At 37.6% G+C, this 27,236-nt stretch overlaps 1 protein-coding gene across 8 annotated transcripts in view; it reads right to left on the reverse strand.

The window, feature by feature from the left end:
• Window positions 1-5,183: 5,183 nt before the first annotated feature.
• eps15l1a (epidermal growth factor receptor pathway substrate 15-like 1a) overlaps window positions 5,184-27,236 on the reverse strand; it is a 28,459-nt gene continuing 6,406 nt past the window's right edge. For 2 of the 8 annotated variants that reach the window (XM_060882790.1, XM_060882825.1), the window contains 16 exons: window positions 27,074-27,231; window positions 26,435-26,585; window positions 26,182-26,244; window positions 24,891-24,976; window positions 23,391-23,463; window positions 22,764-22,925; window positions 22,424-22,621; window positions 21,710-21,874; window positions 21,481-21,586; window positions 21,110-21,160; window positions 20,310-20,446; window positions 17,286-17,346; window positions 16,250-16,335; window positions 15,914-16,007; window positions 12,300-12,505; window positions 5,184-8,242 (listed from right to left, as the gene is read on the reverse strand). In XM_060882790.1, the coding sequence (XP_060738773.1) occupies window positions 8,096-8,242; window positions 12,300-12,505; window positions 15,914-16,007; window positions 16,250-16,335; window positions 17,286-17,346; window positions 20,310-20,446; window positions 21,110-21,160; window positions 21,481-21,586; window positions 21,710-21,874; window positions 22,424-22,621; window positions 22,764-22,925; window positions 23,391-23,463; window positions 24,891-24,976; window positions 26,182-26,244; window positions 26,435-26,585; window positions 27,074-27,231 (1,944 nt within the window). In that variant the 3' untranslated portion in view covers window positions 5,184-8,095. Of the gene's footprint in view, window positions 8,243-12,299; window positions 12,506-15,913; window positions 16,008-16,249; window positions 16,336-17,285; window positions 17,347-18,020; window positions 18,068-20,309; window positions 20,447-21,109; window positions 21,161-21,480; window positions 21,587-21,709; window positions 21,875-22,423; window positions 22,622-22,763; window positions 22,926-23,390; window positions 23,464-24,890; window positions 24,977-26,181; window positions 26,245-26,434; window positions 26,586-27,073; window positions 27,232-27,236 lie in introns of all 8 variants that reach the window. The other 6 variants (XM_060882816.1, XM_060882797.1, XM_060882834.1 and 3 more) reach the window with 6 other exon arrangements.

The following is a 27,236-nucleotide window of genomic DNA, read 5'->3' on the forward strand; positions in this document are numbered from 1 at the left end:
TACATTGTGTTGAGTGTGATGACTTCATCAGAGAAAGCTAATCTTTTTGAATAATCTTTGTTCTTTGTGTTCAAATTTATAAGGTTTCAAATTGCACAAGTTAAGTAGTCGATGTTTTGATTTTTGAATAAATCTAGTGAGCTTTGAGAAAGGCCATTTTACTGAGCTGAGGCTCCGCTAGATTCAAGTCTGTTCAAGAGGCTCAAAAGCTGCGTTAGTGTTTGAGATAATGTGAGTTCATGACCTTCAACCTCAGGTCTTATCTTGAATTGGATTCAGACTTGTAAGTCATTTCAGATACAAAAAAAAATATATAATATGAACTCAAAAAATATACAAGAAAAGATATATCAAAGAAAACCTACAGGCATCTAAAATATTAAGAAAATAACAGATTTAAAATATTTTTACATTTAAAAACAGGCAAAGAATATAATCCTGTCCAACATATACAGCTCAGCATCAGTGTGTCCAGCAAAGAACTTGTTCATATCATCAGTGGAGATGCACCATCATGACCATCCTGACTAATGAAAGATAATGAAATAAATTATGAGAGATCTCAGATTTGAGATTAAGGTGTTATTTTGAAATAAAAGAGGAACTGAGACAGGTATATTCAAAAAGGCAAAACAGAAAAACTCTCATATCACTTTCAGGTTTTCTCAAATCACTTTTTTCAGCCTGGGAGTAAAACTATTCATTTTGATAGCTCTTAGTTATTATTTGGAACATAATGCGCATATCAGCCTCCACACATCTGTTCAGGTAATCAGGACACAGTATGACTTGGAAAGGTTTGCATGACAAGTGGGGATTACTATCATGTGAGTTTAAGAATTAACATTATTTGTTGATCTGATGAAGCTTTCTGGGAGGAAATATATTATTTAATGTTTATCAATGGTGTCTCCAGTGTCCAATAAAAAATGTAGGAATAAAATGCTTTATTAAAATAAGGGAAATTAATCAACCTCGGGGTGGTAAAATAACTCCGCTTCATCACACCACTTGATCATTTTACCAATATCAGGACAACAAAGCAATTGCTTTATTCCTTACAGCATAATGTCTTCTGACTCATCAGGAAATTGCAGATTAGACAGATATTGAAAGTATTTTCTTGATTGTTAGCATGAATCATAATAAGAAATCTTTATGGGTTACAAGTCAGTCAGTAGTCTGAAACAACCTAGTCTTCCTAAACATCCTTCCTAAGAATAGTGAAATATTCATCTGTTTCATTCCCAGAGTTCCCACAATCCAAAAAAGGAGATTGAAGACACACTGACACATTCCAAAAACACACTTTTATATTAGGTCATTAATATGTTAAGCATATCATAGCTGTTCGTCTGAAAGGAGTGTGGTAGGAATATCGGCTTCAGTCTAAATACGAGGGATACTAAAACAAACAGATTAAACTCCAGAAGCTGTAAAGTATATCGCGTTCTGACTCATATTAATCACACCTTATAGAAGTGCAGGCGTCTTCTGGTGGTAAAACTACACCATTATTGATGCCATGTGAAAAATACTTTAAAACATTCTGGGATGGTACGATGCATATCTCAACACTGAAACAGTGGAGGCTTAAAAGCAGTCGGACGCCATTTGCTAATTTATTCCTAAAAGGTTTCATCTGTACCATGGGCTGCTTCTTTTTCGTTAAGGAAAGCAAGAATTCAATCTGCATGGAATTCTACATGGAAAAACCTTGGAATGGATGGAATGAGCTGAACCCATTTGGCTGTATACACAGATGTAAGGCTCTTGAGAATGCTGGAATGCCACAGGATGAGTTTGCCACCTGCTGGAATGCAACTGTAATTTCCCTGGGATAGGTTAAGAGTCCAGAGGAAAGAGTCGGCTCTGATTCATTCAATCCATGGAGTGGAGACACTACCTGATACATCTCTTTATACCTAGGGTGGAATTGAACCAAAAGTTCAGGAGGTGAAGCCTGGACATTATATATCTGCTGGGCAGAGATGACCCAAAATTCCAGAACTTGGGATTTGACCTGATCCTACTCTCCCTACCTGAGCGGAGTCCTGGAATGGATCAACATGGTTCCATGTTGTAGAGTTGTATATTGGGTTAGGATCATAGAAGGAGTTGAATCAGGTCCAGCTTTACTTTAAATTTTGGGTGTTTTGTTCTACCAAAAGCACCAGGCACTAGTGATCATTCAGAATCAATCACCAATGCAATATGGGCCAGAGAGATTTGAGCTATTAAACTTGCTGAGATGGTGACGACACCATCAGGATCTGGTATCACTTATTCTGCACATTGTTATAGCACACACCTTAACGGCGAATGCAAGGGGATAGTTGCCATGCCTGAGAGACAAGTATAATCCATCTGGCTCCCATTAGCTAGTGTAACTCACCTGACAATCCGGTTGTTTGTTTCAGTACCACAATATCCCCCAGGGCAACATGACTTTACAGAGAGCTTTCAGACCCAACACCAGCCGAATAAACTCAATCCGCTTCACTGTATCTGGAACAACTCAAGAGCAGGCCAATCTCATATTAGATCTCAGTCTTAAATCAGCATGCCATCAGGAACATTAACTGAGCCAACTAACCCTATGTTTATGTCTTGGACACTCATTTTTCGGACATGCAGGAGGGATTGTGTTACTAGTATGATATGTGCTGCTCTGACAACCAGAGCTCTCAACGGACCACTATGCACACGTGTCGAAAGCACAACATTCACGTTTTCCCAAAATAATATCATTCTGCTCAGCGAACACCTGCAGATAGTTATTTTCCACCATATCCTACAGAGAAAAGGATTAATGTTGTGTCCTTTATGCTGAAAAGTAAAACAACAGTAGATTAATCATTAGTTAATTTAGCATGAGAAAATTTTCTGAACAGTTCCAGGTGAAACGTTACGATAACATTAAATCCCTTATGAGTGCTAGGGTTTATTTACTTCGTAATTCTAGTGGTTCCTAGACCTGACCCTAACAATGACAAATTGTGTCAGTTTTAATTTTCTGGCTAATTAATTCTGACTATAGGTATCCATTTTCATCTGGTTCAGACCTGGTTGTCATCACATTTACATGATTGCCTCTTTCTTTGGGAGTTCTGCAGGGTTCAGTTTTAGGGCCACTCTAGTTTTTTCTACTTGCTAAATAACGAATCAAATATTGAGATTACTTCATGTACCACTGCTACGCTTGTGGCATTTTTCTTTTCTTTCAACCGACTCTTACATCTTTCAGGAAAATGAAATAGTTTCTGTGGTCATTTCAGTGATCTAAGTATGTTATAATCCTACTGATGTTCCCCAGTGGTTGATTGAGCAAGGCAACTCCAGGACCAGGACCGGAAACCACAAGAAGGAAACTGGAAACTTGGAGACTTGGAAACAGCTTTATTCAGCCTTTACATATCTAGTCATATAACTATTTAAATATTTTATTCACATTTTTATGTATATATTTTAAACATTTACATTTAAAGGCTGTTTATAAATAGCATTAGATTAGGGTTTCTGACTTATTTGGGCAGTTTTGAGGCAACCAACTTTAATAATTACTGGTCAGAATTAGTAGAAAGTAAACAATTACTCCTTCAAAAAGTCGTAAATATTTGTACAAACCACAGAATACACTCACTGTGCTCAATAAGCAGGCTGGGTGTGTCACACTAGAGCATATCAGAGTCAGGAAATTTATATGAAAGCATGCATCTCATCTCTGCTTTCAAGACTGTCTTGAATTGACGCACATAAGACCACAGAAACCTGTACGTTATAAGAAAGTCTTACCAAACACTTGGTTTAGCCAGCTTCATGTCTCACTTTTGATATTTTTTACACTCATCCAGGGTCTGGTGTAAAGCCCAAATGTATTAATTAAAGATGCAATTACACATTATGACCAAAAGTGTGTGTACATCTGACAATTATACCCATATGTGCTTGTTGATCATCCTGTTCCAGATTTAGTCATAATATCATCAGTTGCTGTTATATCATCCTCACTTCTAGGAAGACTTTACAGTAGTGTGACTGTGGCAATTTGTCCATTCAGCAAGAGCATTAGTGAAGTCAGGCACTGATACCAGGTGAGGAAATCTGATGTGTAGTCAGTGTTCCAGTTCATCACAAAACTGTTTAATAGGGTTGAGGTCAGGGCTCTGTTCAGGCCACATTTGGGTATCTTAGTTCCAGACAAAAAGAAAACATAGAAAGCTAGTGCATATATTCTAGACAACTATTTGCTTCACACTTTGTGGTAACAGATTGTGGATGGCATCAAGGTATGATTTTTTTAAAATGTCCATTCATTTACAGCATTTTGCAGACACCCTTATCAAGAGCGACTTACATTTTTATCTTATTTTACACAACTGAGCAATTTAGGGTCAAGGGCTCAGAGGTGGGGACTTAGACCTGGGATTCAAACTCATGACCTTCTGATTGGTAGTCCAACATACATTTGGCCATATACTGTGTTTCTGAGGTCTTGATACATCATTATAACTGAATTCCTACAGAGCTAAAAGATGGGCAAATCAGATCATTCTTATAAACGTTCAGAGCCATTATTAGCTCCACTGCAGTTCCTGAATATTGTGCTTTGAGCTGAATGATGGCTTGAATAATAAGCCAGGACTTTCAGGAAGTTTAGAATAAATATCCCATTTACAATAAATATCTACATAAAATTGCCTAATCAGTCCTTAAATCTATTTGAATGTCTCTAAATTTGTATTATTTATTCTCTAGAAATCAGGGAAGACGACCTCCGGGAAAAAGAAGGCAAATAAGCAGAAAAGAATGCAGCGCAAGTAAATATTAGACAGAGAATTTGGCAGGTAATCGAATCTATCTGACTCCCCTTTCCTCCATTTTCATTGCACCATCATCAACACATGTCAAGTAAATAAAAAAACATAGCCTGGAATTTCCTGTTAGTTCACATGGCTTGAGTTAGCCAGCGCCGGCACAGGTTCATACTGCAGCTGCGCTTCGTTTTCATTTTCTCAGAGTCATAACTCTCTCTAGAAGCTAAGGCGCAATTCAATTAGGGGACATGAGTGCAATAAAACGTAGAATCATCACCCACTTAAAGGGTACATCCCTGCTCCATATTAGGCACCATTTAGGCATCCAAATCTAAAGAATTTATCATCAAATAATCATAGAAGACATTTATTTACCTGAAATGGTATATATTTTATTCTGTGAAACAAAGGACCACATAGCAGGCATTGGTATCATCAAATAAATCCAAGCTTTTCTAGTGACACTTCATTTCTGTAATCGTTTTTTTAAATGCTTCCAGTTACATGTTTGGAGTTTTTTTAATAAGACAAATATAATATGTGATATTCATTATGTACTCATGGTTTTTAAATGCATTTCAGTATGGTGATTAATAATTTGGTTTGTTGGATGTCTACAAGCGAGGGAATAAATCAGGCCAAAAAGAGCGCAACCAGCGCGAGATCGGTGGATCATCTGCTTTGACATGAACAGGCATTTAAAAACACTCACATTTCCAAACAGAAATAAGAAAGTTAAAAATGAGTTTACAGGTATTTTAGTACACAAATAAAAATATACAAACTATTGCACAATGGAGGTAACGAAGACAAGTACAGCACGACTGGGCATCTAATGAAATGTGAGGCTTCATGTTATTTAGCTCCCAAAAAAATAAAAAAATAATTAAAAAAAATAAAATAAAAAGAGGAAGTGAATGAGTTTAAGATGGTGTAAACTATTAACAGAACCTAACATCTGTCTGTACAGAAATTCAATTTAACAAGACTTATTTTCAGATAGAAATCTATTCAAAGGAGGTTCATCAGGATGTAGAAAAACAGTTCATCCAGACTAACACGGTAACACTGTTAACTTAACGCTTAAACAAAAGTGGCGTGTTTCTGAGTAGGCATGTGCTCATGTCTGACCATGAATTCTGGATTCTGATCGATCAGAAAACGTTGATGAATTTTCTATAACAGCATCTCTGTTATAAATCACAGGTTTATATTGAAGGGCTCATTCTTATACATTATTGTTCCCATAGTAACAGTGTCCATGGGAACTTGATGGTCTTTTTTTGGTCATTCTCTCTTTTTATAGGAGTCATTTCCGGTGTAAAATATTGTAACTGTTCCAACGCATCACGATAGAGGAGTTTATACTCTGAGGTTTCTTAGTAATATGGATGTACCTCAGCATTATATCTCTACTAATGAATAAAATGTATGATGTGCCATTCTTCGATAAAAATGAACTGGGAAAAAAAAATCCATTAAAAGGTGTTATAGGTCTTTGCATCACACCAACTCAATGTTGATTATGTGCCTAAAACACAATGTTTTACTCCTTATTTGGTGTGTAACATGATCAATATTCTGCACATGCCTACTCATAACAGGAAGGGAAGAAATAAAAACTAAAATCACACCACTGATTGGCAAAAGAGTATTACAAGAGCAAACCAAAAATATTTGTCTTTCAGTAGGCTATGTTACAGTTAGCAAGTGATTCTAAATTGCACGCTGAATATCAGCGGCACCTTCATCCCAACTCTGCTAGTCCCTGAACCAAGTTCATTTCCCTGGCCAACAGAGAGGACTGCAGCTGAAGGGTGAGCAGTTAATGTTCGCAGCTTGAGGAAGTCTATAAAGTCCATGTGTCCATGGTGAGAAAGTTTGAACAAGAACAAATTCACTTCAAGCAACTCAAAATATTAAAACCACAGGTTTAAACATGGCAGGCGGTTCAAGTAAAATACAATAATGTTTTAGTAAAAGAACTCAGGAAACATCTTGATTAATACTGAAAGGGTAAAGCAGGGAACTGGCAATGTTAGCAGAATTTGTTCACAAGCTGTTTCTAATCAGAGTCTGGAACAAGATCAGGACAAATATCATTGCATTTCACCATCTTTAGTGGACTGTGCTTATGGAGAACAAATAAGCTTTAATTTGGGGGGGGGGGGGGGTTCCTCAATTATCGGCAGCAAATTAAAACAAAATGAAAAATGATACGAGTGGATTATTTCATAGCCTCTCCTGCACAGGGTCAAGGTTTATACATCATGCGTTCATGAACACTAACAAGTTGCAGAGTCGAATCGGCAAAGAAAATCTGAACCTGTGCAGAGACTGGAGTTTTGTGTGTGTGTGTGAGTGTGTGTGTGTGTGTGTGTGTGTCAGACCAACAATAATTATATTAGACACCAGTCAGTCACAAACCAGGCTGTTCAGCTCAGTGTCTAGGACAGGAAAATAGAGAAGTGACTAAAACTTAAGAAATCATGAGCATTCTAATTTTAGTGTTTTGCCTTGAAGGCAAATTACAGAATTTCATGAATGGTTTTGCATCTAATTTACCCAATTTTATACTTGGTTGGTGTCTTTTTTTATATAAGAACTTTGCCAGTTTTTAACGTCTGTACAAACAGTGCTCATGTATGTGGAAGAGGACCGACAGCAGTTTCCGAGTGAATTACGCTGCCCTGAGATGCAGCATTGATATGGCTGGCTGGCTTTACATGCTTCAGGTCTGTGAGAATGTTTTCTAACACAAAGGTAATGACTTTACCAACATGGAACTCAGCAGCCAATGAGCTTCTTCTTCTGACAGCACATGTTTGGGGTGTTGTTTTAGCTCCACTGGACTGCACATTTTCCCAAGCATGCAAAAAAAGAAAAAAAGAAAATCCTAAAAATGCATACGAGAGACACCAAACATGTCTTTGGGGTAAAGTCGAAATGTGTGAATTGTATTTTTCTTGATTAAAATCACTATGGCTGGTAGAGTTCTCTCTATCACACATACACACAAACACAAACACACAGACACACACACTCAAACACAGTGTCAGGGTAGTGCAGGTTAAGTCAGTGCATGTAGAATGAACAAGCCCATTCACATAACACATGGGTTGCCCCGTCATTACATTAAAATAAAACATGTTTAAGACATTAAAAACTTATTACACACATCTCAATCACTCTCCATCACTCTCACACACACACACACACACACACTTTCCTCTGCTGCAGTGATGTAAAGATGATGTATGAGAGGGAAGAGCCGGTGTTCAGGTGTTGTTCATCTCAGCTTTGCTGAGTGCAATAGCCAGTTCCAGGTCCTCCTGCTCCTGCTGCCTGAGTCTCTTCAGCCTCTCACGCTCTGCTCGCTCGCTCTCGCGCTTGGCCCACTCCATCTGCTGCGCCTCATTCCCAAACTGGAGTATGAGAGAAAGAAAAAAAAAAAAACAGTGGAGCCTGTGATCAGTGCTGACAAGTTTCAACAAATTAGCACATATAAAAACATTTGCATGAGACTAAACTAAAATACACACACACAAAAAAATCTCTCCAGTTTGGCCTTCTGTCAACATTGACCACCAAAACACGGCATTTTTAAAATCGCTCTCCAATACGCTAAAAAGTAATTGATTTTAGCAAAGGTGATAACACCAACAAAAAAGGGGACGTTCTAGAAGGCAGAGAGAAAGAAAATCACAAAAACCAAATATTAGAGGACAAGAAGGCTATTTTTCCCCTTAGATGTGCAGCAAGGAACAAGAAGAAACCATTCCAGATATGAAGTGCTACTTAATAATAAGCAAGTCCTTCACTTCTTTTAACAGATCAGGCCACAGGCCCACCATCTAGTTTTCTACTGGCTCACAAGCCCTAAGCTTGGGAATTCTCAGGACAAAGTTCACTTAACTTAATAATAATAATAATAATAATAATAATAATAATAATAATTCTTAAATATAATAATAATAAGAAGAAGAATTCTTATTCTTGACTTTCACACGCCACTGTTTTTGATATGACTGCTACTTGCATTGTCTCCTTTACTGCCATAGCAACAAGTCAAAAATGAAACAGCTGATCTGTAAATATCTGCACCTCTGTGCTATACAGTGGATGCAGAAAACATCATAACTGTCACGTGATCCCAGCTTCCCATCCAAATACAGCCAATAAAGCAAATATGATAAACAGGTGAAGGATGTTTTGACACAAAAAGGTGTTTGAACAAACCCCACACCAGGAAAATGCCAATGCAGTATAACTGATTTTATCCATTAAACATCCTTCTTAATATATGGCCTTGTAAGTATTCAACCCCCACTTGATCTTTTCCACATTTTATAGCGTTATAATAGCCTGCAACTGAAATATACTTGATTGGGATTTTATATCATCATAAATTTAGCTCATAAATTTGGTCTCTTCTTTGACTAATCCCCCCTTTACCCATATTGGCCTTTTTTGGCCTTCTCTAGGCAGAGATGAAGTTGTACTATAGTCTCTCTCATTTACAGACCTAATAGTGTTCAGTGAGATTTCCAAATGTTATTTTTTTTTTCAACTCTTAATTTTCCAGAACAGTGAAGTATGGTGGTGGTGGTAGCATCACAGGAAGGGTTATGTTTGAGCTACTGGTTGTTTCTCTGACTAATCCTCTCTGTACCAGGCAGTGATTTTTAGTAGATGGACTCCTCTAGGCAGTAAGTTGTTGTGGTATTGTATTCTTTCCATTTAAGAATGGCATTAATGGCAGTGTGACTGATTGCGATATCCAAACCACTGAATGAATATTGAGGTCATGTGACACTTTAATTGCACACAGCTCGACTCAATCGACACATTATGTGATTTCAAAGAAATAGGGAGTGTAAACGTCTGCAATCTTAACATTAATGTTATTTAACTGTAGGTCATGTTGGTATTTTCCCGTCACTTCAATAATAAGGGTCTGTTTCCACTCAGTGAGATACATGACGTAATCCCATTTAAGGCTATTCTTCTACAGCTGGAAAAGTGTAAGGGGGGTGAATATTTATGCATATAACTTTTTACATTTCTACCAAATTTTCTGATGATCTTACCTTCTTTTTTCCACTCCCTGTAAGTAAAAATTAGATCACACACAAATTTGATTTTGAGAACACGTGTTACAGAAGACTGAGTGACTTGCACACAGACATAAGGGAGGATGAACAGACCATTAACACCAAGAACACACAATGGTCTTAAAATAAGGATTTTTAAAAGCAATAAACTCAAATAGGAAAATGAAACATGCACCGATTTCAAAATGTGAGGCTCCGAAACGCACAATTTCCATTTTCTTTGAGAACAGAAACTGATAAAACAGGATGGACATGAGAACAACATGCACATGACAAGGGGGGGGAAATAGTGACACTGGTGAGAACAAGGTAACCAATGCACAAAGGTGTGAAATAAATAGCATTGCACTACAGAGCTGATAAAATCTGTATTAGGTTTGATTCATTTCACATAACAGCAGCTCTCTCAGCAGTGTAGCTCCAAATTACAGGTATATTTTATAGTGCTCTTCTAGTACCTTATTGATTTTATAGTTTCTTCTAATTTCCCCAGTTTCATTCATGTGTGAGGAGAAGTTTACAGAATTTCAATTTTAAAGGAGTCTCCAGTATCCAAGTCTTATTAACATGCAAAAAGAAAGAAAAGAAAGGAGCAGTTAGTGAAGGAGCAGCTATTGCTCTCTGTCAACTAAAAATGAATACAAAACAAGACATGATGTACTTTAATAAATTAATCTAACTAACTGAATTACTCTGTTGAGATGTTGAGAATAACACTGCTGTGTGCTGTTACAGGAAAAGAATCAACGTCTATGTGGTAAATTTGCGTCACCCTGCCATCCTTTATTCCTCACATAAAGTCTCAAAAAACATTAAATGCACTTTCTGGCAGAGGTTACCGATATTATTAATATTATTTAAAAAATTATGGAATGATTTTTTTTTTTAAATATGCTTAGCGTAGCCTGTGTCCTCATTGCATGCACAAAGCACAAAGGCAGCACAAAGACAGGAGAATGACAGCTGAGAGAGATGATTAGAGATGAGTTATAAATAATGAATGCACAAACAAATCCCATGCTGAGAAATCTCCAGGCTGAGAGCTGAGTAGTGATACTGCTCCTTCCTGTCAACCAGTCACCATGGAAGCACCTCCAAAAGCCCCCTACTGCCAGTAACCAAACCATTAACAACCCTTGGCGTGTATAGAATAAACCTACAGTACATGCAACCTTTTCACTTCCTGTCCTGTCTCAGAACAGTCATGTTAAACTATAACTATGAGAATGATAACCATTTATGTTGGAAAAAACATCTGGAAGACACTTTTATCCAAAGCAACTTAAATTAAATGTGAGGGGGGAAAAAAAGCCATGCTAACGGTCCAACAGTGGCTTTTTCTCAGCATGCCATGGGGGTCCAAAACCTGATGCTGACATTAAACAGATCATTAAAACAATGTTTTAATGCTGTGCTTGCCTTGATCACATGTGCCAGCTCACCATTCAGCAACACTGGCTATCAGGCTATATTGCAGAGTTGGAAATCTGGATTCTTATTATTCAGAAGGTTCATTTACTACAACAGTCACAGTCACGTTAAACTTTGAATTATGATACTGTGATATAATCAACATAGAAATTTCCTGGGAGGAGTGTCAAGTGTCAGCACTTTTTTTCCAGTTCTGCTTTGCAATTTCTCAAGATTATGACCGTCTTATTTATAATGGGTTTTTTTTTTCTCTCTCAGAGAAAGAGAGAGAGAGAGAGAGAGAGAGAGAGTGAAAATAAGCGAGGCTATTTCATGGACGTTCTCATGTTTGTGTCTTTGATTACAAAGAATGCATTTTGTCTGAGGATAAATGGAATTTCTTTTTTTGCTAATAAAACTAACACCAAACATACAAAGGTAAAGTACTGTAAGGTTAATTTCTAATATAAAAATATAAAATCATTCATATAAAAATCTCGTTCCTCTTGGTTGTACCTAGTTAAGGTGAAACATGCTGATGAGTTTTATTTAAGAATAATACTAATATATTAGGAGATTTCTCATCACGATTTCTCATCGCAAAGAAAGTGTCATTTTTGCCCCAGGAAGGGTGGAAGTAGCGACATTTTTGTCAAAGTGCCCTATAAAACAGCATCGGCATAAACTCCATTTGCTAGGGATTTTCCCCTCTCTCATCGTTCTACATCATTTCACGAAGTTGTTTAATCTCAAAGAGTAATGGCAGTAGAGATGGAGAGAAGCCAGCATGAGGCAACAGCATAGACTGAGAGCTACAGAAGCCAAATGGTGTGGTCTGTTCCAGAAACCTCACTAGAAAGCAGAGAGAATGTTTGAGGGAACAACAAAAATAAAAAACAATAAAGAAAAAAAAAAGGTGGACTGGACAAGAAGAGTAGTATCACTAAGCTCAACTTACAGAGCTGAAGTCTGCAAAACCCAAGGAAGAATCTTTAGTGGCTTTACTTGAAGCAGATGGAGCAAACGGATCTTTGCCACTAAACGGGTCGCTGGGGCCCTTTTTATTCTGAAACGGGTCATTAGCGTCTGAGCCAAAGGGCTGGAAGGGATCGCTCGACTTGGCTGAATCCACAGATCCGGATAGGTTAGTTGGAGTGCTTTTACCTGGAAGAGTTAAAACATAAAAATATTTTTTCATTTATAAGCATTAGACAAAATGTGAGTCGCATCCACCAACAGCAGCAGCTTCATGTACAGTACACCAGAACTGAGCAGTAAAGAGGATGGGAAGTTTGCTGGTCATACCACGAGTAGGAGTTTAGTAAAGTCACAGTTAGTCAAAGTGTGTGATCCGGCGGTTTCCGCAATGCTGTCTTGTGACTCCACAAACATTTTACACCTGTCCCACTGTATGCTTTAGCTGTGTTTCACCTTGCATTACACTGCTACTCTCAGCTATGTCTCTAACTATCATACACAGCAGCTCTCAAACACACAGAACAACATGCACAGTTAACCACAAATTAACCCAAGAACTGTTTGTTTTTAGCCGGTTCTCTTTTTTTTTTTTGGCTCAGCTTTTCTTTACAGATGCTCTTTCTTTAAGCTTACAACAACTGCATGATTAGCACTGACAGTAAACACTCGTTACTAACAGCACTTAAAACAAGAATCTCATGACTTCCAATTTCAGATTCTTTGATTTTTTTGTTTTAAACCCTTCATGGGCTTCCTGACATGCACTCAGACCTTATTCTCAGCTGCCAGGTCTCTGATCTGATCCTTTTATATGTTTGCTTTCTGTCATTTTACATTGGATGCCAGTGTTGGTTTATCTTTGTATGCTAATTCCAATTCATACTGGTGTGAGCTTTTATTGCCATTTCAACCATATATAACTGACACAGTCCATCGTGAAATGAGAATGAAATGGTGCTACACAGAACAACATTTTACCGTTTTACAAAAATACCCTGTATGTAATGGATGTGAGCTTATAATGTAACCATGACGCTGTTTACTGTTCAGGAACTGCATGTTATTTACATTTCCTTTCTGACTCTGTGAGTTATGAACTGTTAAAACTGTGCCACACCCTGATCAAGACTCACGCTTGTTTTGAGTCAGGAGAAGACTCAAGAGTTTCTGCTCCAAAAAATGAACTGGGGAAGTGATTGCGATAATAGTTATAAAATGTACTGATTACCAGACATGTGCATGGCTTTATGACTAACACAAAGCCTCTTCAAAAGATTAAACACCCACCCTAAAATCCCACAGCCCTTTCAATCACACTTGTGGTGTGCCAATAATGCCACTTAAACTACCAGTACGATGGCATAACACAAAACCAACTGAAATAAATTATAATAACAATCATTTCTATTACATATGTTTAGCCATCACACCCTTTATTATTAAAACTTGCATGTAACAAAACATGTAAAATGCTCATGTTTGTCAATTACATAAAGCCAAACACACTAAAAATGCTTACGTGTAACACTTTTTCGTAGGGGTGTGTACAACTGGCATAGCATCTCTCATGAGAACTTTAAACTGGTTCTTGGTTCCCCTTAAAGGTGTTAACCGCAATGTGAACTGGGCTGTTATTTATATTAGACCAGCAATCAGTTTCTCTCTTTCTGTAAACGGAATAGCAAAACCACAACTTCGAGCTCCACCCTGACAGCTCAAACCCAGCGAAAAAACAACCAGTGCTCATCATTGCTCCATTCACACCTACAATAGAAGAGTATGTGAATATAAGACTCAAAAACTTTTAACATAACGGGAATGTTTCCGTTCACCAACACAACCTGTGTGCAGTTTCATTGTTTTAACAAAAAAAAAAAAATCAGTGTAAAATATTATAGGGAAAAAACATAGGAGATAAAATGGCAAATAATCTGCCTTAATTAGACAAAACTTGGATAAATGTTGTGATAATATTATATAATAGTAATGTTGTACTTTAAAATGTGAAGAGAAATTATATGCGAGAAAGTTTGTGATAGAGAAGTCACTCCGGGTTTAGAAAAACATTTTAAAAAAGAAAAAGAAAAAAAAACACAAACACACACAGAGAGAGAGAGGGAGAGAGAGAGAGAGAGAGAGAGAGAGAGAGAGAGAGAGAGAGAAAGGGAGAAAGAGAGATAGATAGATGGATAGAGAGAGAGAGAGAGAAGAGAGAAAGAGAGAAAAGGGAGAAAGAGAGAGAGAGAAAAAGAGAGATAGATAGATGGATATAGAGAGAGAGAGAGAGAAGAGAGAAAGAGAGAAAAGGGAGAAAGAGAAAAGAGAGAGAGAGAGAGAGAGAGAGAGAGGAAGTGGGGAAGGGCGTGGAGATCAGCATAATGCTGCCAGTGCAGGCAAACCGCAGTTGACGTGAGGCGCTCAAGTTTGTAACCATTCCCCCTTTAATATACCAACTAAACCTCTACATCTAACCTCTTAAACACATTCACAATAATCATTTAAGAACAAATAAAAACATCTGTAGGAAGAACTAAAAATAGTTTGTTTCACTGCTTGAGTGAGCTATGCTGATTCTGCGATTAAAACAAATGTAGCTTTCCACAACTCTCATATAGTAAAAAAATACACAGCATAAAATATGCGTGTGCACGCACACGTGTGCATTTGTGTGCGTGCACACGTGTGCATGTGTGTGCACACGCGTGCACGTGTGTGTGCACACGTGTGCATGCGTGTGCATGTGTGTGTGCGCATGCGTGATGTTTCTATTTCTTGTTTCCTTGTAAACTTTTAGGCCATTTTTTTGGCTGAAAAATTTCAGTGGCATCCCTAATAAATTTACTGACGTTCACTACAGATGTGACCAATGTTAGCTAAGTCAAGTTGATCATACCAGTAAGTGAGGCTGAAGCTTTCAAGCAAAGAAAATCCAATTAAATCGTGTGAAACTATTGTGAGACTAAGGGGGTTGTTAAGGAGGCTTTCAGCTAATCGGTTCATATCAGAGTCCAAAAACACAAATAAATTTTTTTTTTTTTAAATCACAACACAACACAACTGTCAGTCACTCCACATTCTCACAGAATTCATGGTGTAATTTTGAGTGTTAATTCGTAAAAGTGTTAAGTATATTAAACTGAGGCACTCCCATGTATTCAAACACCATCTATTGCTCTCTAAATGAAAGAGAGGAATTAAGTACAGAACGTTGAACTGAAGAAAAAATCCTATCCTCTATAAGAGATGTACATGCAGTCTTTCATTTACAGTTTTTAAATTATTATGCCTTGTCTTCCATTTTGATAAAATGTTTTAATATTTTGTAAGTAGTAAGGCAAGGTGAATTAAAAAAACCAATATGTATCTATTCTAACCCTTCAGTTCCTGTTTACCTCAGGGAAGAAAAGAAAAAAAAAAGAGAGTGATTAATCTTCATCTTGATAAACTGTGAAACTGAGTGTGAAATATGTGGGGAGGTTTGCTGCTTAGCGAGTCACATGAAACACACACGGAGACCTAAGAATGAATAGTGTACTGTACAGAAAGCACTGTGTGACCTCTGACCTGGTGTTCGCCACTAACTCGTAAACCTACCGCTGGGAGGCTTGGGCCTAGGCGGTATGGTCTTCTTGGGTGGGAGAGCTGGAGTGTCCTGGTTTTGGTCGAAGGGGTCCTCAGAGAAGTTCTGCTGTATAAATCACAGACATGGACATGAGGTCAGACTGACACATCTAGAGGATGTTCCATCACACATGGACCGAAGGAATAACCTAAGTTTGAGAGGGACTGAAAAACATAGACACCAAAGAAAGGATATTCTTTGCTTGTATGACATAGGAACAGCTTGTAGAACTGTCAGAGTTACCGTTAAAGAATATAAACAAACACCATCTAACTAATCAGAATCGAGAATTCACCCTTTGATCTTACCTTCGACATCTGACTGAAATCAGCAAAGCCACTGTTGTTGCTGCCAAATGAGCTGCTGCCAAAAGGGTCCAGAGTCCCAAAGGGGTCTGCAACAGGGAAAAAAAATAATAGTAATAATTTACATATATATATTTTATTATTATTATTTATTAAAAATATACATATATACACACAGACACATATATATATATATATATATGTATATATATATATATATATATATATACACACACACACACACACACACAGAGAGAGACACACATATATACATATATATATATATACATATATACACACACACACATATATATATATATATATATATATATATATATATATATATATATATATATATATATATATATACACACACACACACACACACACAGAGAGAGACACACATATATACATATACATATAAATGAGCGTTCTTTTTAATACTTCTTCAGACCTAAATATCTAACAAACCTTCTACTACAGTTTGAATGTCTTGTCAAAGCTTACAGAAAGTCTCACTGCAACATTTCTGTCTACTTCTAGCATTCATGAAACATTCTTCTCTTGCATATACTGTATACGCATAATCATTGTATTTCTTTTTTTTTGTCTTCTAACCACTACAAGTAAAAAAAAAACACAGCCAAGCACTTCCTGGCATCGCTGTAAAACAGTGTAACAGAACATGTTTACTGAAACAGCAGAGGAATGTGACATCCTTTTTAAAATTGGCAGAACACTCGAGAGCAAGCAGTCAGAATGCTGAGCATGGGAACTCATTTCACAGCATCTTCTTGCTTCACAGCTTTTCAGAGCCCTGTTTTGGGGACCAGAAATGACTCTGGGGTTAATATGTGTGAAACCAGTAACCTTTAAAGAGCCACAACAATAAGACTTTTAGAGAAGAGCTGAAATGGCTTCAAAGCTAGAACTGTCATTTATTTTGATAGCAACTTTTATTTCATGACAATTTATATAATATTGACAACAGTTATGTCAGTGTGATGAAGTGGGAGATGACTCTGCAGAGATGCTGTACCTGAGCCTTTGTGTTTGGGGCTGGTGGAGGCGAAGGGGTCGTTACTCGAGAAGTTATGAGACTACAAAAAAAGAACAGAAGGGGGAAAAAAAAAAATGATTATTGGCCAGGCACACATGTATTTTTAGACAGCACACACTGCAAGATATTAAAGACAGGGACATAGAAACCCCAGAGATAAAGTGTAATAATAAACACACAATTTTACAAAAAAAATAAAAAATAAATACATATTGTATTTATACAATAAACATAGCAAGTGTCAGGCAGTGTAGCCCTATGCTAACAGCAAAAACAATCAAATCGGAGTGTATTTAGCTTACTCTGTATTTAAAATGAACACAGGTTTATGTAGGTTTATGCAGTTCAGTTCATGTCAGAGGTAAAAAAAAAAAAATGAAGAATCACCTACATAACACAAACTTCAATATATTACATTGCAATGCATAAAAAACTTAAATACTCTGTAATACGATTTTTCACTATGCTATTTAATTCACCAGTGGTTCAATCAAGCTAAAAGCCAAGAGCCTAGAAGAAGCAGTGGGTAAAAAAGCAGTGTGTATTTATGAACTTTTTATGTGCTGTTTGTGAACTCGGACGGATTCTTACAGAGCTGGGAAGGGTTCGAGTGTGTCAGTTTCATTTCAGTTACAGATTATTTACGTTGAGACGTTTCCATGCTGAAAAGTGAGTTTAAACAAAAAAAACAAACAGATCCACACTCTCTCATGCCTGCTTTCTGAGTCCTCTTTCTCCTCAGCCAGTTCAGTGAGCCAAACCTATAGAAAGAATGTACATTCTTTGTTTTTCACCACTAAAGGAGCCTACAGTCATAATTATTTTCTAAACTGTAAAATGCTACGATTAAACTGTAAACGCTGGCAGAGCTGTGAACAGAAATGGATACTAAGCAATTAAGTGCAAGTCAAAAAAAAAAAAAAAAAAACATAAGAGTTTTCAACAAGGAGAGAGTCACAGAGACAAATACTGGTCAAAATAATGTAGGTGTCACGGTCCTCAAATTTATGAGGCAATTGATTTCATGAGGAAATAAGCTCTTCTGGTTTCTGTTGTTTTTGACACACACTGAAGTGAAATCAAATACTCTGTGACCAGGGGGCAAGAGGTCAGTTCTCTGTTTGATGATTGTTTTCTGTTCACTTCATGGCTCTGAAGGAGAGCGGGTTTTACAGGGAGGACAGGATTGAGTATGACTGGCTGAACAGTTTATCCATACAATAAGAATGACTACAGCTGTTCTAACGGTCAGCCTTCCACGTGTTCAGTTTAATTGGGAATCTGGGTTAGGACCAACGTTAATTCAAGAAGGATGATGTAATGAAGGAATATTTTTAAATGCTCAGTTATGGACAATGTTAGTCTATTCAATTATTGGTCATTTTGATTAGATGATAAATATTAACCCATTTTTACCCACCGGTTGTTTGTACTGTTTAAAAGTCTGGTTCCAAGTTCTAATTATCTAAATATCTAATTGTCCACCTCTAATTGCTACAATAATAATGATTATGTTTAATCCTGGGAAATGCAATTATTAACCCAAACTATGTAATCATTATAGAATATATACAGCAATAACTTTATAATCAGCTGAAAACAGTCTTTTTTCCATATTACACATTAGTAGCATACAAATCCACATAAACATCTTGTAACTTAATGTTGCAAATTGATTTTTTTTTTCTTTTGGCTGCTCCCTGTTTGGGGTCACCAAAGCGGATTAGGTGGTCCGAATATTAGATTTGGCACAGGTTTTATGATGGATGCCCTTACTGACGCAACCCTCCCATTTTTATCTGGGCTTGGGACCGGCACTGAACGTTAACTCTTTAGTGGCTGGGTTAGCTCCCTGCCCAGGAATTTGACCCTGGCCGTGGCAATAAGAGCGCGGGATCCTGCCGCTGGACCACCCGGGGACTTACAATTTAATGGCACAAATAGAAAAGTTACTTTATAAAATTAAGTGAATAAGTTAAAATCAGCTGCCAACATGAACAGTTACAATAGGCATAGATATAACTTACATCATAGCTAGTTTAGTCTGCCTACTCAAAAGTATTTGCTTTCTATTTTTATTGTCTAAAATAATTACAAACAAAAATATCACATCACAATCCTTTTTTTCCCAGCAAAGGAATATCGCAATCATATAATGTAGCAATATAATTGCAATATGCTATTTTTGTTCTCATTTTGTAGCCCAGTGTGTTTGGCAACACAGACCAGACATTTGTCAGAGTGCATAGTGAAGGATGGTCAAGGTTTAAAACATAAATGGGAGTTTACACTGATAACTAACATCAGAAGTCACTTGTTCTTATCTGAAAATGATAGCTACGTTATGAGGCGGATTCAAATGAAAATCAATCTGGGTGAGAAGTTGGCATAATTTACACATAAGCTGTGACTCAACATGCATCGGCTGCTTGTTGCAAAAAAGAATTAGCAGTTTATAGCCTAGGGTAGACTTTTTATTGGCTGTATGTCAGAAGTGAGCTTAATGACTGAACATAGTGACTTTTCCTTAACTGTGACTTACTGTTGATCCAAATCTTGACTATCAACCAAAACAGAATTAAAAAAAAAAAATCTAAAGCCATTAAGAACAGTTACAACAGAGAGGGTAGGCAACTCCTTTTTGCCAAAGGCAATTGGTGCCAAAAAAACAAAAACAACAACAACAAAAAAAAAAAAACACACAAACCACACACAAACCACACACATTGTGATTCTAACAATCTACAGTGCTACTAACTTTAGTGATAAAGGACTGTTGGGAGTTGAACTATTTTCATGTGGCTTGAATCCAAAAAAACACCAGATTGAGCATTCTGCTGAGTTTTTTTTTTGTTTTCAGCGTTCAGAACGTCTACCACTAAGTAAAGGCGTGCCTCTCATGACAAACATCTTCCTGTCCTAAAATGCTGTGATGATATTTTTGACTCACTTATGATATTTATAGCCCGCCGTATTGTACCCCTTCTCTGGCTGCATCATTACCTTTACAGGAAGTGTAGCACTTTTACTGAAAGGGTCCGAGCTGGTGAAGGGATCAGCTTTTGCCGGTCTCTTGAAGAAGTCTTCTGACATGGTCTTAAATGGGTCCGTCTCTTTGAATGGATCTCCGCCGAATGGATCTGTGTGGGAAGAGAAGAGAAAGTTTTCATAAAGAGATACAGTATAAGGCATCAACCAGTTCAGTACCACAGATTTTATTTAATTTCTTTAAAAAGGTTCCTTTTGTCGGATTATATAAGACGATATAGGCACTGTAATAATTAGAAAGTGAATTTGACTATATTTAATTTTTTATTCTTTTCTAAATTCTAATATTTTAGGATTTCTTTTTATTATAGTTCTAATATTCACATTATTCCTTTAATTACATATACTGATATTATATAAATTCTATTAATATGCATCAGTCTTATCAGTATTTGTTTGGAGGATGCCCGAGATTTTATTTATCGGATTGAAGGCCAAATGTTTTGTTCCGTTTTTTTTATTCCTATATTTGCTTTATGATTATTTGTAACAATATTTTATTGGCAGCTTAGCTGTAAACTACACTGTGTGCACATTCATTTCTTACACAACCTCATTATGATGCCACACCTTTAAAACAAGCCCACTGTACACTTTCCAAATGACCTCGATATAGTATGAGAGTTGGAGAACTGAAAGCTGAATATGAGAAAGAGAGAAGTGTGCCACTGCAACCCAACATGATGCTGCAATCCATGCAAATCTCAATGCAAGACCAGACTGTTTCCCATCATGCATTAGGACAGAGCAGATACCTGTTGCCGTGGGAGGCTGCTTGGCAAAAGGATCATTCTGGAAGGGATCACCTAGACAGAAAGTGAACACGGACAGAAAGAAGAAGGAAAAATAGGAGAGAGGAATTTATATGCCAGGACAAGCCAGACCTCAAAGACTAGTCACATGATGTCTCGCATCCAAGTAACAAAAACTATCATTTCAGCTCAGAGACAAGACTTTCAACTCAGAGACAGACAGACTTGTGAAGGACGAGGGTTTATTTTAACAAATGTTTACAAACACACACACACACCGAGAGAGAGAGAGAGAAACAACACAGACAGAGAGAGACAGAGTGACAAAGACAGAAAGAGGAGAGAGAAAGAGAAAATGAGAATATGAGCAGAACCTTTGAAAGGGTCGGATTTGAAAGGGTCTTCAGACTGAAAGGGGTCTGTGTGCATCTCCTGAGAGTTCGTGCTGAACACATTAGCCTTCACTTTAAATGGGTCATCCTGCACACAAACACAACACAATGACTATAAATAAAATATATACAGTTACATAGTTAATTCAACATCATTTTAATAATATGAAATATTATGAAAAGAATATGAGAAACAATATGAAGGTTATACCATGACCCCAAAGCCCCCGTTCTCCTTGTCGGGAAACCCCTCGCTCATGTCAGCTAGGTTAGTCATGCTGCCTCCATGTGTACCGTTCAGAGCACTGCTGTACTGCTCAATGCTTTTGCTGATCTCGTGCTGATTGTCCTGAATCTGAGAGAGCTTGCTGCGAGCCTACAGCACAAAACACAAAAATAACTAGAACATATAGACATCAAATACACCTGCGAAACAATATTAGTCTACATTCACAACATATTATTTTCTATCATGAACAACACTGATGCCTAAGTGTGGACACATCGCCCTCTAGTGGACTGCAGTACAATGTAAACACCTACACATGACTTCACATGTAACTAAACATAACTTGTATATTTTAAGCTGTTTACTGATAAGTAATGTGAAGTCTCCCTTTAACTGTGGCAAACATCCTGATCCCCAGAGTTCCATCATTTGTCTAATGTTTTCTACTAAGATTAAGAAATCAAGGTAACAAGCTAGGTTAGGTAATAATCAACAAACTGGTCAATATTTCTTCATTCGTTCATAATTGGAAATAAAAGAAATTGTTTTCGGCAGCATCTTCTTTACTACAACAAATGTTACTATAATAAATACTATATATTTTACTATATTTCCTTTTACATTACTGGTGAAACAGCTTCATGATGAAATCCCTGACTTATGATGCAGAGGAGTAAAAAGCTCCACAGTTGAGACCTGGTTGATCTCGTCTTGCGTGGCCTTCAGGGACTTGATGATGGTCTCGAGCTGGATCTTTCCGGCCTGCAGACTCTGCTCCAACTGACTTTCCTCCTGCTGTAGCCGGGTTAAGTCTGCTTTAGCCCGACTCAGCTCCTCCTCCTGGTTCAGCAGATCTGACTCCTGACAATGGATCTGACTCTGGAGCGACGAGATCTGAACACACACACACACACACACACACACACACACACACACACACACACACATATCAAACTTCTTTGCTTTTAAACATTGCACTCATGTCAAATGAACTCTTGTCTGGAGTCTTGCAATGACAGGGTTCATGGTGCCTCACCATTTGGGACTCTTCCTGGCACTTCTGTCGTACTTCATTGAGCATGTCCTCCAGCTTGGCCTTCTGCTGATCCATCTCGTCCAGTCGATCCTGAGCGTCCTGTTTCTGGGCCTCTAACTCCTGCAGACTGCATGTTTCTCTGTCCAGATCATTCTGCATTTCCTGATTATAAGAACCCAAAGTAAATCAAGTCCAGTGTCCTCGGAAAAGATTTACAAACCACAAATATTAATACAGTTACTAAAGCAGTTGAAGTTGACAGTGCTAGCATGATCACAAGTACAATAAATAATGTATAAATCTAGCTGAAAATGCTGTTCAATATAAATTTGTGGTCAAAAATTAAGCACTGATTAATTCCTTTTTTAATTTAATCAATTCATATTAAACAAAAAGAAATAACTGCTACGTTTTAAAAATAACGAGTTATTTTACTTCACTGTTGTATAAACTTTGAGTGAACCTGGTGGTATACTTTAAAGATGTACTGTATATACTTTAAGTGACATAAAAAAATATCTATAAATTTTTTTTAAAGAACACAGTGCACATCATTCTAGTACATTCTGCAGCATTCAAAGTCACCACGTCCAAAGCAGCTTCATATGTGTCGACATGTCACCACACCTGAACCTCAGTAGTTTTGTGTCTGATGGCTTCCTCTGCCTCCCTGATGTCTTGCTCCAGTGTGTATTTCTCCCTGAGAACACAAAGAGATGAACAACAAAACCAACAAGATTAAACTGAAAATGAAGGGGAGGGGTGGTGTTAAAAAATAAATAAATAAATAATAAAAAGAAATTATAATAATAATCTGGGGAAAAAAAGCAGTGTCTCCTCCATCAACAAACAGTGTCACAGCAACTCAAAGCCAAAGAGCTGAGAGAGAAAGAGATTTACCGGAGATGGAGAGGACACGAGGAGGCTTACATTTTAAGGAATATTCACAGACAAAAAAAATTTTAATTCCGTAACGTAAACAGCTGCAAGCCTAGTGATTTCTCTGACCCCCAGTCTTGACCAGCCTACTTTTTTAAATCCCAGATTACAGCTAAGGACTGTATGCTTTACCACAAGTGAATAAAAATCTATGAAATATTTCCTTGCATTGATTTATCAGGTCTATAAAGGAGATGTTGTGGTGTTGATAAAAAAATTAAAAAATAAATAAATAAATAAATCATGCCAGGGTTAGAGGATATGGCTAACTGTAAAGAATATTTATAAGTGATGTTTGTGTGTGTGTGTATTCACATTCATGCTTGTGCATCTTATGTATATCTGGGGGACTTAAAAGGTGACATCCACTAGATGGCACACCAGACCTGAAACTTTCCTGTCATGCAGATTTCCAAGTCAAACTATGTTTAACGTTTTCATTCATAGGGATTAAACGCACTGACAAACTCTGCCTTCCATTAAACATTTCTGCCGTCATCGTCACTGTTGGCATGGGCTGTGTCTCGATTCAAAAACTCTGTGATCATTCATTCAAACATGTTTGCTATTCTAGACAATCAACATGACTGGTACACAAAACAGAGCTTTCAGTGAGTTTGAAGGTGACATGAGAGGTTTGTAAACTTCAGTCGCTAACTATAACAGGAAAGCCGGTTAGTGTTAGAACTCAATAGCAAGCTAGAATAGAACATCAGTATGTAATTTGAGACACAACATTAGCTAGAGTAATGGAGGCTTGCTACACTGTTCGAATAATGAAAAATAACTAAAATAGAAAGTACACCCTTACACTGCCTTCATGTGCTATTGGTATTATCCTACTTCCCACTTCGGAAGTGGTAATTACGAGTATGTTGTGTACACATGCTTTGTTGTCAAAAAGAAAATAAAACATGGATAACGTCAGCATTCATTTAAATGTGGCTTGTTTGAATGTGGTAAGTGGTAGCTCAATGGTTGAGATGCTGGTCTGATCAGAAGGGTTTGAGTTCAGATTTCAGGACCACCAATGTGGCCGCTGCTGGGCTCTTGAGCAAAGCCTTTACCCCTTCACTGTTTATTTGTAAAAATGCGATAAATTTTGCACTCATACTTCAACTCTGCCAAAAATAACACATGCTACATGGAAAAAAAAACATAAACCCTTTTCTCATAACAGAAAGATACCTCTGCAGCTGAGAAATCTCCTGACTCAGATCATCCAGCTCTTTGATTCCTGTAAATTCACCAGATCCCACAGAACTGGAGCTGTCCTACAGAGGAGTACGTGCACACACACACACACTTCTTAGTCTTACAGCCTTCAAAAGGAAGGCAACACCACAGCACCTAACAAGCAGGAGGGCAAAACACCACACATGAAAACACCAGGAGAAGAGAAGAGAAGAGAAGAGAAGAGAAGAGAAGAGAAGAGAAGAGAAGAGAAGAGAAGAGAAGAGAAGAGAAGAGAAGAGAAGAGAAGAGAAGAGAAGAGAAGAGAAGAGAAGAGAAGAGAAGAGAAGAGAAGAGAAGAGAAGAGAAGAGAAGAGAAGAGAACAAGGTGCTTAAGGTTCACCTCCATGTTTTCTACAACAAACATCACCACTCACAGCACAAATGCTTTTTAACACAACACTGCTGCTAAAAGCATTTGCTGATTTCTTTTTTTTGGTACATTTTACATACCCATGAGTTGTACATTACTGTCTGATATAAGAAAGACACATCAGCAGCATTAAATATAAAAAAAAGAAAAATGTTTAATGAGCTGCATTCTCCTTCTGTTTAGGTTGGGTTTTTTTAAATAGAAAAATAACTGACTACTGTACCAGTGTTTCTGGACCATAAGTCAGAGTATTAAACACTACCTGAATGTTGTCTGCCACATTAAAGCACAATGCTGTGGAGTTTATTGACTGGGGTTTATTCAGTTTACAATAGCGATTTACTACATTACATTTTTTCTAAAGTGACAACGTGAAGAGTAAAAAAAAAAAAGTATGTTGATCTGACAACATTTTCTGTTAGGAACTGTTTAACATTATTAAAAAGAGTTAAAGGTAAAACTGTTACTAACCTTTTTGACAAAGAGGATTTTTCTGGTTCCTCAGTACAATAATATGGTTTGATTTCCATTTTCACTGGCGCAACGAGATTAGTCTATAATTTGTCATTTCTGCTTACACATTTAACATTTTTAACTTGAAATAATGCGTAAATAATACTGAAAGAAGCCAGAATTGTATCACAAAGTAACTTGAATCTAAATATTTTACTTGACAAATGCCTTTATTTGAAAATGAATATATGTAACATGTTTCTTTGTGTGTGTTTAGATTTACAACATGTCTTGGCTGATTGAGTGCTTTTGCAAGACATCGCCTACATTTCGTTCTCTGATTAACTTTGATGGCTTTTAATCCTAGTGACTTTGCATACACATTTATATACATGTATCAAATCAACAGCATGGACTCACCCTGCGCATTTCAGTCAGCGCTACCATCTCAGAGCCCACAGGCGTCATGTACCCTGACATATTCTGTGGAAATAAAAGAACCATATTAACAGTACACTAAACTTCTCTTTACTTAAGCAGTACATAACTCCATTACTAAGTAATGTAAGCTGTTTCCCAAATCAGCAACCAATTGTTAAGGTCTTCATTAGGTGTTAAAAAGTGTTTGATATTTCTCTATTTATTTTATAAGCAGTAAGGTTTAGTTACTCACAGGGGTTCCTCTCTCGGACGGAGGGATCATTTCTGGGGTCAGTGCCTGTGGAGGATCCACTCCTTTGCTCACTTTCTGCTGAATGAAGTACATGGCCAAAGCAAACTGCTCTCGTGTCAGCTTTCCAATCTGCCGTGTGTCTGACAAAGCCCTAGACAGACAACAGGCTGAAAGTTACACTGCATATGCTCACCTGGCCACGCCCCTTCCTCTCTTAAAACCCCTCACCTGGTCACGCCCCTTCCTCTCTTAAAACCCCTCACATGGCCACGCCCTTCCTCTCTTAAAAACCTTCACCTGGTCACGCCCCATCCTCTCTTAAAAACCCTCACCTGGCCACGCCCCATCCTCTCTTAAAACCCCTCACATGGCCATGCCCCTTCCTCTCTTAAAAACCCTCACCTGGTCACGCCCCTTCCTCTCTTAAAAACCTTCACCTGGTCACGCCCCATCCTCTCTTAAAACCACTCACATGGCCACGCCCCTTCCTCTCTTAAAAACCCTCACCTGGCCACGCCCCTTTCAGCTCTTTGCAGTGTCCACCTGCCCCGACCCCCTCTGCACTGTACTCATGTCCTATTACTTTCTTGACAGTGAACCAGATGTGTATTATTTCTCCATCAGTACAATGGTTCTCACCATATATGTGCCAGAAGGTTCTGCGGAAGGCCAGACTGCATGAAGATGTCTTTCACTTCATGGCCGCTGACAAAGCCGTCGAGGTCGGCGTCGGTTTTGAGGAAGATGTCATCGTAGCGTCCTCTGTCTGCTGCTGTCACCACCCAGTTTACAGAGTGCTAAT

The sequence above is a fragment of the Tachysurus vachellii genome, chromosome 1, assembly GCF_030014155.1.
Source record: "Tachysurus vachellii isolate PV-2020 chromosome 1, HZAU_Pvac_v1, whole genome shotgun sequence".
Lineage (NCBI taxonomy): Eukaryota > Metazoa > Chordata > Actinopteri > Siluriformes > Bagridae > Tachysurus > Tachysurus vachellii.